Source organism: Mizuhopecten yessoensis, unplaced genomic scaffold, assembly GCF_002113885.1.
Source record: "Mizuhopecten yessoensis strain PY_sf001 unplaced genomic scaffold, ASM211388v2 scaffold3135, whole genome shotgun sequence".
In the NCBI taxonomy this organism is placed as follows: Eukaryota; Metazoa; Mollusca; class Bivalvia; order Pectinida; family Pectinidae; genus Mizuhopecten; species Mizuhopecten yessoensis.
The window spans coordinates 476114-490445 of record NW_018404893.1 but is presented as its reverse complement, the minus strand read 5'-3'; the positions used below and the strand labels follow the sequence as shown (position 1 = coordinate 490445).

The following is a 14332-nucleotide window of genomic DNA, read 5'->3' as shown; positions in this document are numbered from 1 at the left end:
GGGATAGGGGGAATAGGTATAATGTAAATTGTATGATGATATCGTGTGTGATAGGGGAATATAAAGTTTATCATCTTGGATAGAAGGGATAGGAACATAACACAAATTGTACCAAGGTAAGGTAGGAGGGATTAGAAGGGTACTTATATTGTAGCATGGTTTCTTCGAGGAAAGAAAAAGATACAAAGTCGCCTATGAAATATCGGAGTAAAATCATAATGGTCATTATGCTAGAGGGAATGTCTGATTCGTTTAAGCAACCAATGAAAATCCTACAGATTTACTGTGTACCATTTCAATGAAATTGAGCTTGAACACAAAATCCATACTTGAGCACGAGAACGGTTTCATGACCACGGGCCCTGGTTCTGCAGGGAATCGGGAAGGGGAACATTTGTTCGCGTATTTCGATCAATTTAATAATGTAAGCAAAACATTTTCCATGGAACTTGTATGTTTGGAAATGGAAGAGTGGAACCTGTACCGGGGAGGACTGGGTCGCCTTTTCGATCAACGTTGGACTTCAGCCAGAAATCGACAAAGTGGCGAAGGTCGGTAGCCATGAAAGTGTCCTTCTCTTTGACCAACGCCTTGGTTAGGAACGCCTTCAGCTGGTTACTGGATGACGTCATAGAATGCAGCTGTTAATTTGAGCAGAAAAAAAATATAGTTGTTATTATTAAAATTTTAATATAAAGATCCCCGTACCATTGCAAAAATACTCTAACTAGGCATTGCAAACTGATTTGTTTCCCGGCATGACTTTAGCGTTAATAAATCAATCCTGAAAGGAAAGCTTTACTTTGCAGAATGCGGAACTTTGATAAAAAAAAAAGTAATAGAGTCATATTAAAAAAAAAAAAAGTTGTTATGAGAGAAAAAATCAGCATCGCTAGACCAAGATTCGAAACCTGAACTTCAATTTGTTCTACTTTTGATCTAACCAATTTAGCTACCTGATCTACGGAAAGCTCCTGGCCCAAATATGTCGTTTTTTAAATACTTTCTCTCTCCGGATTCGACCGGGTTTTGGATATACATTTCACGTGTACTTCCAGTGTACATCGAAAATCTGAGAGTTTCTCAAAACAATATGCAAAATAATCTGGTATGCGGTTCCAGACTGCATATCTAATATTAGGGAGCTTTTCAAGAGACATCCCTTTTTAGGATGTAAAATTTTAACCATTTTCGTCGACGGTGTTGATTGCTTCTGTTTTACTTTAACACCGGAAGTATACATGTATGACTACTTAATACACCTTGTGACTGCCAAAATCATGTGACTTTTCCCCCGGAAACTTGTTTCTCAGAAACGACCTATTGCGCTCAAGTTATATCAAGAACGACATGAAGGGGAGGTAAATATATGTTTACGAAATTCTCTTAGTATTTTATCTGCGGACAGGACAGGAATTGTTTACCATGATTGGGCTCCCTCGTACGAAAACCCGATGAAATGAAGTACAGTTTTTATACAGTGCTCGGATGACTTAGATTCAAAATAATTTTAATTTGATTATAATAAAAAGTCGTTTTACGATTTTATGTATCGTTTACATTGCATCTGCTTTTTATAACAAAACCATTTAACAACCTTTTTAATAGCCTTTTATAAAATTTGAAATTAATATATTTGTGAATCTACGTGGAATGTGGACAAAACATTTAGAACTGACGTCGTAAAGTTGCAACACCAAAGGTCAGTCATAATGTTATATATATATACGTACCTTGGATGACGACGTAAACAGGCTGGCAAAGGGGAGATAATTGTGGGGGAACTTTATTGGCGAGATGTTGCACACGGGTTTCAAGGCATTAAGTAATCCTCTTCCTTCTTCCCTGTCGGTGTCATATCTGATTTAACAAAATAGTCATATACAAATATTTATTTTTTACAATATGTATATATAGTATCGTACTGCTGGACTGTACCAGTTTCTAGACGGTAGTGTTTGGCTCTGTGGGACGTATCTTGTCCGATGCGCCAAAGCATTAAAACAACAAACAACTATATCTCTACATGTGAGTAGTAACAGAGTCATATGTATGATAGTGATTACCTGGCGTGGTATTATCACTTCCCTGATTCACGGGGTTTTAAAAAATAGCTATCTTTGGATGAACAATGAACAGAGACAGATAAACAGATACAGCTAAGATAACCATTACCAAAGTGCGCCGTATGAGCGAGCAGCGGATGGCGGTGTGTTAATGATATAAATACCGCCGGACAGGACATTTCAACTAAAGGTGTACGTTTAATAATAATTTCTGATATTATTTCCTATTTACTGTAGTTCAATAATAATTCTGTTCTAATTTTAATACAATTCGGAGAGATTTGGTGACATGCGATTTTTGTAAGATTTGAAGTTCTAACATTGCATCGTACCGTTAAGTTGACTTCAAGACGGGTTCAGTCTGCAACACAGCATTCTTATACTGCCATTTATTTCTCAATGCGACTTTGGCATTGTAAAGGGGTTGTCCAATAGAATCAAGAAGATATATAAAAGAATTGATTAGCGAATTTTGATATATATTGGCGATTACCAAAGAGTCAAATGAAACAAGTGTAGTTTACTATATAAATCAATAGTTGGAGGGGTAATTTAAAGATGTAGTGCTGCTACAGAATATGTTACCAAAACGGTCGTTAGATATCGTCTTAGAAACTGAGTATAAGTTTTGATATCTACATTTGCATGTCATTGTCACTAGATAACCTACTTGAAAGCTGTGCCATTGATAGGACTTTCAATGATATGTACCACGAGACACAATTCTAAGCCAAACAGCATGCGACAATACGCTGTTCCAGTTATTGAACGTTCAGGTTGTCGATAAGGCGGAAATTTTAAAGTTAAAATTTAATGTGTAACTTAAAAAAAACGTGAAAGGCAGAGAAAACGTATATATGAGCATTAACAGTTTGTATAAGGCATTTATGATCTGTTTGAATGACACACCTTTAAAAGCAAAAAGTTCGTTTGCAAGGCTATGCCATTCAATTAGATCATGACCGCCATACAAAACAGTTTAATGCTAAAAATATAACATGAATAGTGATTGATATAAAAAAAAGTTACAACCTGGATATTTTGATAAATGTGAGCAACATACATGTATATGTATGTCATTTCGTAAACAATGCTTTGCTACTATTTAGCAGGAAACTTCTTAGATAAGTTTCGATTAGATAGAATACCTTTACCGGATAAAATATGTGAAAAGTTTCCTATAAGAACGCGTTTTTCTGACTGTGCTCAGATTTTACATCTCCTCAGTTCCGTCCTTGCTGCCAAATATATTTGACCTAGTGGTTCAGTTAGTATGGCTTATTCCAAGTCCTATTTCCTATCAACTCATCTAATTCGCAGACAGATAGCCATACGTTTAGACATTTTTCGCCGCCGGCTGTCGCCATTCTTGTTAACCTAAACGGACGACAGGAAGTACGCACGAGGTATATATCTTGTCTTTTTACCGGTGAAATATCAGAAATTATGAATTTAGATTTTTTTTTATACATTCTCTGCAGTGAAAGCAATTCGTACAATAAAGGATATCACTTTAAGTATTTACCAATCAGAACAGTACTTTGTATTTACTGTTTTAAAGTCACATTTTCCCGTCAGGTGCAGATGAAGCGACAGCAGATTTTGTTTTTTCGTAAACCTTCACTAGAAACGCTAGAATATTTTCTCATTATTCATTCATATCTCGCAAAACCTTATTGTCAAGCGTGATGTCATTAAAATATGGCGTCAAATAACTTTTAAATCCTGAGCCATTTTACACAATAATATTTTCGTGTAATAAGTAGAAAGTTTAGCGCTTACTTAACACGTTAAATTCCGTATTTGTTTATTTCGTATGGCAGATTCGCACTCGTGAAAAGTAATATGTCAAACTAGTGAAACAAAAAGGAACCATTCAGATCGTAACTTTCTTGACAAAAAAAAAAAAAAATGGAAAATAAACATCCCGCAAAATCTTAACGAATTTCAGTATGACTACTACCAGGCTGTGCTGAGACTATGCACTCTGTCGGACTTTTCTCAAGCCTGAGAGTCGACATGTCTTTGTGTGAACGGTAAACACTTAAGTAAGTAACTGCCTGTGTATAAACATGCAAGATAACAGCACGGCCCAAATGAATGTCAGAACTATTTATATCACGTGGTAGTTACCTTGCTAGTGTTAATCCGACTATTTACCATGACAACGCAAATTTTTATCAATGTGTTGGGTAAATGTACAAATCTGTTTGTTCTCTTAACAAGAATAAAGCTCCTACACATTTAACAAGAATAAAGCTCCTACACATGAACTCGTTAGTGCGAAAATCTGTATATGTTTCGGAATTTTGGAATCCGAATGATGTAAAAAAAAATCCGGAAACCAATAAATGTATGGATTATAAGTTTATAGTACGCCATGTATTGAATCGGTGACATTTTTTGCATTCCTCCATGTTTTTTTAACTAAAGTACATTGTAGAATTTTTTTAATCCGAACATTTTCAGCACATTAAAAATTGATCAATCAAAATAAAATTTAAAAATATTGAATTTCCGTAAGTATGTACACTTATTTATTTTATTAGTATGTAGTACAGATAATGGTAAGCTAAAAGACTTACTCACCTCTGACCCAACAGAAACCCGCATAAGACATTGAGGACGGATTTAGTAAGGATCGCCCTAGGGTTGAGTGGAGTACATTTCTCCGCATATATTTCATTGGCAAGGGAAATCGCCTCGTCATGAATGCTTTCCTCGAAGCCGCCTCCGCCAAGCCAAGGGTGTCTCACTGACGTGTCGACAAGGTCATGAACTCTGGTCCAATGGTCACCATCACTCCATAGCAACCCTAAAAACAGCAACAAGAAATATAACATACTCATGATCATCCATTTTAATCCATAACAACCAGGGATAAATAACACATACGTCTGTTATAATCCATAGCATCCACAAACACAGTAACCCGGATTAGCTGATACATGCACATGTATCTGTTATAATCCATAACAACCCTAACACAACTGCGGGAGTAAGAACACATTTATCTGCTATAACCCATAGCAACCATAAATATAGCAACCGGAAATAACTCACACATTGATCTGTCATAACCCATTAGCAACCATATATAGAGCAACCGGGAGTAGATAACACATGTATCTGTTAAATCCATAGCAACCTTAAACACGGCAGCTTGGAATGATACATTTAACACATGTATCTGTTATAATCTATAGCAACCATAAACACAGCAACCGGACATATTGCAAATCAATTCCTAAACACAGCAACCGGAAATATAACATACTCCTCCATCATAATCCATAGAAACTCTTAACACAGCAACCAGGAATGAAACACGCTTATCTCTTACACTATATATCATCCACATCATCAATATACCTAACCAACCGAAATATAACACCCACATACATATAACCCATAGCAACCATAAACACAGCGATTTCGGGATACTTGTATAGTCTAGATCTTTTTAGATCAACTCGGCCAGGTATTCTTCAGATTATTATATGACGCGGGCGACAGTTTAGCGACGGGAAGGTCATTTTTATCAAAAATTCAACACAATTTGTTTGCCTAAAACAGTTTCGAAATGGGCACTAGATTGGGTACTGGTGAAATGTTCATATAGATGTTCCAACCAGACAAACTTTTTTACTTTTGACTTTAAACATATTTTATTGTCCAAATATTGGCACAAAAGGATCAGGCACAAGTTATTTCAACTTATGAAGCCGTCTCCTATTAACATAACAAATTTACAGACAAATGATGGCACAAATAATTATAAATTCAATTTTTAAAACAAGTCAATTTTTCACGGGAATAAACATATATAAGCATAAAGTTCAAAATCTTCCGCTGGATTTAATGAATTTTTGCACATGATCAAATAAGTAATAATTTTCCTCCAAAGCCAACAACTCATTTCCAAATAATAGTAGTTTTAAACTTATTTGTGTATTTAAATTACTTAAAACTTGAAACATGTCAGTACGAACAGTTGCATAACGTTGGCACTCAAAAAAGAAGTGATATGCGTTTTCACAATGATGTAAACAATTTGGACAGTGTGAGTCAGTAACTAAGTTTGCAAGGAATAGGTCATCTTTAAGAGAACTGCATTTATGTCTTAACCTGGTATGTATAATATTTAGTTTTCTTTCGCCATACTTATAATAGCAAGGTTGACTAGTAGGAATATTTTGGGATAGAGCGAATTTAAAGGAGGGAAGAGGTAGAGACTTTATACTTTCGTCTAAAGAGTTCCAGTTTCTTAAAGCGGAGGGTAGGAAAGATTTGTTAGTAGTAGAAAGCCGATAATTCGGAACCCTGTATCTGTCATTGTTTCGTAAAACATATCGATTGATGTCACCTACTCTGGGGGGTAATAGATTAGAAAGATAGTTTGGAGTCATATTGTTGTGCATTTTATATATAAGTTGTAATTTTCTTTTAGATCTTCTTTCGGAAAGTAATTCTAGTTCAAATTCTACATATAGAGATTCATTTTTCACATAAGACGGTAATCCGGTTATTATTCTTGCTGCTTCGCGCTGAGCTCGCTCCAACTTTTCTGAATCTAATTGCGAACACCCATCCCAAACCTCGCAAGCATATTCTAAAACAGGTAAAATAAAACATTTGTATATTCTTAATAGTGCGTCTCGTTTTAAAATATACTTAACTTTTCTTAAAACGTTAATTTTTTTCATTGCTGACTTATAAATATCATCGATGTGGTCAGACCACTTTGCATTTGAACTAAAAATAACTCCAAGATGTCTATGCACTCTACTGAAATTTAGAAAAGTACCATCAAATATTAAATCAAGATCTTCATCAATATTATCTGAATTAGATATAAAAACAACCTGGGTTTTGTTTGGATTAAAAGAGACGAGCCATGTTTTTGCCCAATTATTTAATTTTTCTAAATCCCTGTTCAAAACTAGTTCAATTTCTTGACACGAAGAAGAAGATTTTTTAAGGGAGGTATCGTCAGCAAATAGACGTGCTGTTGATTCTAATTCTTCAGCTATATCATTTATATAAATGAGAAAGAGGAGAGGCCCTAGAATTGAGCCTTGGGGAACTCCAGCACCTATCATACCAATATCGGAAGAAGAGTTGTTTATATATACTTTCTGCTGTCTATTACATAAATAATTTTCTATCCAAACCAAAAAATCACCAGAGATACCATAAGATTTTAATTTAACTATTAGGCCTTTGTGCCAGACTCGGTCAAAGGCTTTGGAAATATCACAAAATATCATACAGGTATGTTGTTCCCTTTCAAGGTCTAAACAAATATTATGATAGATTTCTAGTAGCTGATAAACTGTTGAATGACCAGGCATGAAACCGGCTTGGTACTGATAAAAAAAATCATGTTCAAAGAAATAATTATACAAATGCTTAAAGATAACCCTTTCAAATACTTTACCGATCGTAGACAGAAGAGAAATAGGTCGATAATTAGATACTGAATGTCTATCACCTTTTTTAAAAAGGGGCATGACCTTAGCTGATTTCCACATATTAGGAAATGTACAAGTAGATAGGGAGAGATTGAAAAGAAGTTCGAGTGGTTTACAGACTGTATCAGCTGTGTACTTAAGCATATGATGACTAATTCCATCTTCGCCTGATGCTTTCCCAAGCTTTAAGTTTTTCAAATTGTCACAAATTTCAACATGGTCAATAACTATAGAGTTAAAAGAACTATTTGTTTTGGAATGTAATAAAGGCACTTCAATATTTCTATCATCAATATTAGTAATACTACAAAAATATTCATTTAATATATCAGCTTTCCTTTTGTCATCTACAAATAGAAGACCAGAGTTTGGATCTATTAAAGAAGGAATAGAATCGGTGGACCCAGTCTTACCTATTAATTTTTTAATGAGTTTCCAATATTTCTTGGGGTCTCCCGTACAATGATCAATAAGGTCAGTAGCGTTATCATAGAATGAAGCCCTCGCATGCTTTTTCATATTATTTACTCTATTTCTCTGGTTTTTAAAGTTAGTGATGTCCCTAGGATCTTTTTTACTATCTGTGGAAGCTAATTCATATAACGAAACAAAGACATTATTATAATTAAAATACATGTATCTTAATTTCAATCCGATGAAACGAAACAATTCCAATAAACTTGTCCGAGATGTGGGTTGTTATGCAAGTGATACTGCTAATTGTACATAACATCTTTCCAGCGCGCGCCATATTTGCCCGGCAAATTTTTAAGAAAAATCGCACCTCAAACTGGTAATGTACATGCTACATATCATTTTGTATTTACTATCCTGATCATTGTGTTTTACCAAAGGTAGAATGTGATTAAAGTAAAGCACATGAAATAAAATTTTTTTTTAGTGTTTTATGTATTTTTGCTAATCCTTTTGATCTTTTGGAGCAGCATATGATAATAAGTTACTATATGACCATTTTTCAATATCCTTCTCCGTATCAGCCTTCGATCTATATCAGCCCTCGGGCCTCCAACCTCTCGGGGTGATATGAAAGTCTCGGGTTGATAAGGAGTAGGATATGGAAATTATCTTATATATGATAGCCTCTAATAACAGGACACATCGGGTTTAGATTACGAAAACACAACTCTAGTTTCATATTCATCACTGGTATCAAAAACAAATAGTTGCAGTATTACTGTTATCTATGCACATGTTTGACCTTTAGTTATTATTTAAGCTAATTTTGTAATACCCAATTTATATTTTAAAAGGTTTTCAAAAACCTCGTTCTGATTTCTGGGGACTTGATCCTGGTTTTACCAAAAGTAATCCGCCCCCACACACACATTAAATATAGTATCTATAGTATTTAAGCAAGAATCTACCGACTCTTAATAGAAATAAAAGTGGAAGTAGTGAGGTTTGTGCTCATCTTCTATTACATCCTTCTTGTGTTCTTGGAGCAATAAATTTCCTTCTTTGGAAAAGGTATTGTCCTATAACTCTCACAGGATTGCAGACAAATTGAATAACGCGCGTTATTGTTATATACATGGTATATATTATATTATAACCATCAATAGAATATCCGGAATTAACCGTTTTTGTGTATTATTGTATTCCGTATCCGTATCTTGTTTCTATGTTTTGTTGTTTGACTTCCTGTTCCGGGAATAAAATGAAAAGTTGAAGAGTGAAGTTGTTTCGATTCATCTCTTAATACTCCTCTCAAATCGCAAACCCAGTACATGGTGGAGATTCCAAATTGGACATAATGTAGAGTGATATAACTTTGAGTGTGGATTTGGCCCCGGCACTTGCCGGTTGAGTTGTATTTTTGTTGAATTAACGTGCGTCAGATGTCAGGCAGATATTTACCACGTTTTGTTTCTTGAATGACTTTCTGTCCCGTGTTGCATGTTTGGATCCGTGATGACTGATGTGACTTATTTGTAAATTGATCAACTCACCACTATGATCCCGGAAAAAGTGTTGCACATTTTGAAAGCTTACAATTTGGAGCTCGCTAATTTAGACTGTTCTTTTGTTTTGAGTGAGAACACGGACAGTGTTTCCCTTACATTAAAATGGAAAAAAGAAAGCATGCCATATCCTAAACCAAATGTCAATACTTCAAAAGCGAGTGACAGTGCATGCACCTCCTGTTCAAGTTATCAGGAAGCACAAGTCGCCGTCCCAACTCCGATATGACAGGAAACGAAGGAGGGAGTTGAAGCAGAGAAAAAGGTCTTCCCATGAGAAGAAACCGATGTCTCCTGATCATTCACCATATCCACGAGGATCTACTGGTGAGCCATCTATACAACATGAAGATAAACATATTTGTAATACTGTGAGTGTGGAACCAGTTTGTGAGAAATTTGATGCAAAACCCAAGGTTCAACATCAACAGCCAACTACTTTTGCCCCAGTTCTAAATGATGCTATTGTTAATCATGTATCATCTCATTCTGTGCCGTCTCCAGGACCACGTTTGAAATCTGCTAGGTCAGTACCGACATCAGTCACTGAAGCATGTGTTTCTATTGACAGCAAGGACATGCTAGCATTTTTAACAGGAAAAAGAAGCGATCTTCCTCAGAAGCTTGTGTATAAGTAGATATTATCAAATTGAGCACTATTATTAGCATAATGATTTGTGAATCTTAGATCGTGACATTCTAGAGGATACCTATTCATTTTTGATGGACGTTGTTCCCCAATGAAGCCTATAGTTACCTTGATCAACCATTAACATTTCAGTATATCAATATTTCGGCCAGAACATAACTTTACCATATCCTGTTACTTCATTGGTGTGTTACTAGTAACGTGAAATTAGCTGTCAGTGCTGCAAGCTTGTTCATTTTTGATAATTATTCAATCATCTTGATTTCAAAAACATTTTTTGGTACATGTCATGTATAACTGTTACAAGTAGTTGTGTGCACGAAACCGTATGTAAATTGTATAATCAGTTTATTTTTGCCTATTTCAAATTAGTAAAAAAAAAAAAATGATGCCATTATAGCATTAGAATATATATTCAATTGATGGTTGTTTGAAAAAGTCAACGGGTCATTTTTTGTTCTGTTGGGGGGTATGTTATATACATGGTATATATTATATTATAACCATCAATAGAATATCCGGAATTAACCGTTTTTGTGTATTATTGCATTCCGTGTCCGTATCTTGTTTCTATGTTTTGTTGTTTGACTTCCTGTTCCGGGAATAAAATGAAAAGTTGAAGAGTGAAGTTGTTTCGATTCATCTCTTAATACTCCTCTCACATCGCAAACCCAGTACATTATGATATATTTGGGTATTCTAATCCGGTAGCACGGATGGGTTACCACGAGGAATGCGAATTGTTATCGATGTGGTATTTTGGCCTGGAGACGAAAGGTGAATTTAGCGATTGAAATTGAAAGTGCATCCGGAAAATGTTGCGTTTGTGAAGAATCCAGGAGTTACCGTGGTTGTGGAATGAAGATTTATTTGCATTATGTGTTGTTTGCATGTGTGCCATTTTCTGGCAGACGACATTTTTTTCGTGACGTCAATAATCAAATTTACACTTAATTAATATAGTGACGTCGGTCAAAACGCCGTCATTTAGTCACGACGTCACGAACATGTTCTTTACATCACTACACCAATGGAAATTATGTGAAAATTATGATCTGATATCTGTCCATTTTGTTTGGTAAGTTTGTATAGTGGCAATGCAGAGCTAATGGAAATATAGAACAATACCAATATGTTAATTGTACTTTTCAGGGACGACTTCTAATTAAAGAAAACAGGGCGATACTTATTTCAATACAAGTAACTGTAAGATCCATGCATACTGAATTTGTATATAAAGAAACGGTAAAAGTAAGAAAAACTTACAGTAACTTACATATAACGTGTGCTTATGAAGGATCATCATTCTTACCTTTATGACTGGAACATTTCCGTATCCCAAGCAGCCAGTTAGGTCGGGATTGAAATTTATCTCCTTTCAGCACAAGGGCCTCTCGGATCAAGTCGTGTCCCGAAACAATAACGGCATTGGTGCTTCCGAACGTCATACGAAAAACATTGCCGTACTTTTTACGGAGAAGGAACAACTTCCGGTAAAGAAAATTTCCATTGCCGACCATATGCAGGTTTCCGAATAACGGTATCGGGAAAGGTCCTGGCGGTAGGTGTCGCCTCGATATGACTAGATACACCAGGGAACCAACTAACAGCAGAAGGAGACCCATGTTAAACGGCGTAAAAATCTCTGACAAATTCGTACCAGCCACAGCATCTTTTAAAAACTTACGAGCCATTGTATACCAATTCGAAAAAGTTATTAAAATCGATTTGTTAACTTCCGGTATACATATTGATTCCCAATGTGCCCACGAAAGTAATAACGTCCGATGGCCGACTCTGACGTGATATCGAGATGGTTATTCTGAGGGCGGGCTGGCGGATAACTGTTTACTGTAACTTCTAACAATGACGTAACACCCGTCTCTAACAGCATCCGGGACCTGGTGCCAATATAAAACAGACCCGGCCGCTAGCTCTTTAAACAACGGACAAAGCTTGCCTTGCATACCACTTGCCCAAAATACACACAATGTATATAAAGAGTTGTTGATAATAAAATCACATATTGCTTTTAGTTACATTTGATTAGATAGAGTTTGTTTATGATAACATGCATATCATGTTAACTGAAAACCTCGTTAGGAAGGCGTGACTTTTAACAATGTTTTTTTTTTTTTTTTTTCTTCAAATAAAATAATATGCATATGAGTGATTTTAATGATATATGCTTTGTTCACAATCCTATCTACCTTTATATACACAGAATTGTCAAATTGAAGTATACATAAATAAAACAAAATTATTTTTATTACAAATTTGATAATTGGGAACTGAAATATTTCAGTGTGTTATCACCATTGCTTATACATGTGACATACTTCTTTTCATAAATAAACAAGAGATAGAAGGAATGGAATTTAAAACAATGTTCACTTGCACAAAGCCGTATCTCAGTTCGCCTCATATTACAATTCATTTCACAATACTTTGATATTTAACCAAAAAAAAACAAATTTGATAATTTTTACAAGTGAAACATCAGGAATTATCAATTTGATAAATAAATTATATCTTCACTCCTTAAATATACGAAATGTTGTAACTTCATATGTGAACATATCACCTCTAGTATTGTCCAATCAGTACGCTCTATTCACTGAGTGGATTTTCAGCGTCAAGTTCGTATGAATAGTCTCGTTCAACCAGACTCTTGTTGTCTGAGCAAGCTACGCCGAACAGAGACGTGATCAAGCGTCTGGTTGAACGAGACTAATGAAGCGACGGCAGAAGATAGTTTCCAATAGGATTTATTTTAATTTCTCCATTAATAACTAAAAGGGAGCGGGGGCTAGATATAAACCCTACCAGTAACCTATTCGATACGTCGTAATATCACTGTACAATATAATATGTTATCCAATTTTTCCTGTAAATGTACATTTCAGTATACCATATTTGATAAGATACTTGTATTATGTGTATTGTGAAAAAAGGAAATGATTGTGTCCGTTCATTAACTTTCCTATGTGCTATAAAATTTATGGTAAAATAATTATAATTAACACAACATCGAAACATCGACGAGTATGTTCTATAATGTAATCTGGAAGTGTATATGACTGTCACTAACGTCAGGTGTAACATCGTATTTACTACACTATGGCAGTGTATTTTATTGTTCTTTACTGTTCTACTAGATTGTATTTATTCGTGACATACGGTTCATCTGTGCGATTCAATGTATGTAACTATATTAAATCCTGTTATCATTACCTGTAACGTACGTCATTGAAAGTTATCATAGTATTAGTATCAGTGTAATATACTCTGGTATGATTTCACTGTATCATACCTTACGATGTTGGTGTATTTCAGTGTAAAATGCTGTCTCTTATGATGATGTATGCCATTTTGTCGTCCTGCACGATTAAGGGAGTTATCACGTATGCCATTGTACAATATGCAATATACTGTTTATGTGGAATGGTTCGCACCTATCAGTCAAGCAGCAAGCTATGTAATAGTACAATAGTCAATAAAAACCAGAAAGGCTTAATGATTGAAAATGGCCGTTTTTATTAAAACGGCATAACATAAAAATACATGTGCGACATAACATAAAAAATACATGTTACAATACATGTATTGAACACCCTCCTGAGAAGGTGTACCATAAACTGCATTTCATAATCAAATGCAATGCCATTCTCCGAATGACTAGTAGGCGAGGGGACAAAAAAAGACACCTTGCACATTGAGCCCTTTCATGGATAGTCTACCACACCAATGAAATGTTTCAATGATGCAACCTCCACCCATTGTAAATTTGCAATATACTGTTTAATTGGTATGTCATTGTATGTCTACTCTGCGATGTGTCTTACACAAGGAATAAAACAATCTGAATATGAAACATACAATTTCGTCACATCGTTGTACAGGTAAAATATGGTGGCATATTTCTGCCATCAACTTTCGACTTGCGCGTTACTTATGTCGACATACTGTTTAAAAGATGTGACATCGACTTGGCACCTATTCATGCAAAACAAAACGATTAGTTATCCAATCGTTTTCCATCAAAATACCACGTGGTTTATCGAAAGCTTATGATACTTAGGTTTAAGAACGATTAAGCCTTAATTTAGCTTTTGTATATCAGCAATATAAGTCACGTTATAGTTTCTTGGAGAATGATTT

General features: G+C 35.2%; 1 protein-coding gene across 1 annotated transcript in view; it reads right to left on the bottom strand.

Moving 5' to 3' along the window:
* Positions 1 to 12040, bottom strand: part of LOC110447046 (cytochrome P450 2J2-like) — a 23095-nt gene extending 11055 nt beyond the window's left edge. The window contains exons 1-4 of the mRNA XM_021492461.1: positions 11484 to 12040; positions 4656 to 4881; positions 1734 to 1860; positions 485 to 641 (exon numbers count right to left, since the gene is read on the bottom strand). Coding sequence (XP_021348136.1) covers positions 485 to 641; positions 1734 to 1860; positions 4656 to 4881; positions 11484 to 11865 — 892 coding nt within the window. The 5' untranslated portion in view covers positions 11866 to 12040. The remainder of the gene's footprint in view (positions 1 to 484; positions 642 to 1733; positions 1861 to 4655; positions 4882 to 11483) is intronic.
* Between the last annotated feature and the right edge of the window lie 2292 nt (positions 12041 to 14332).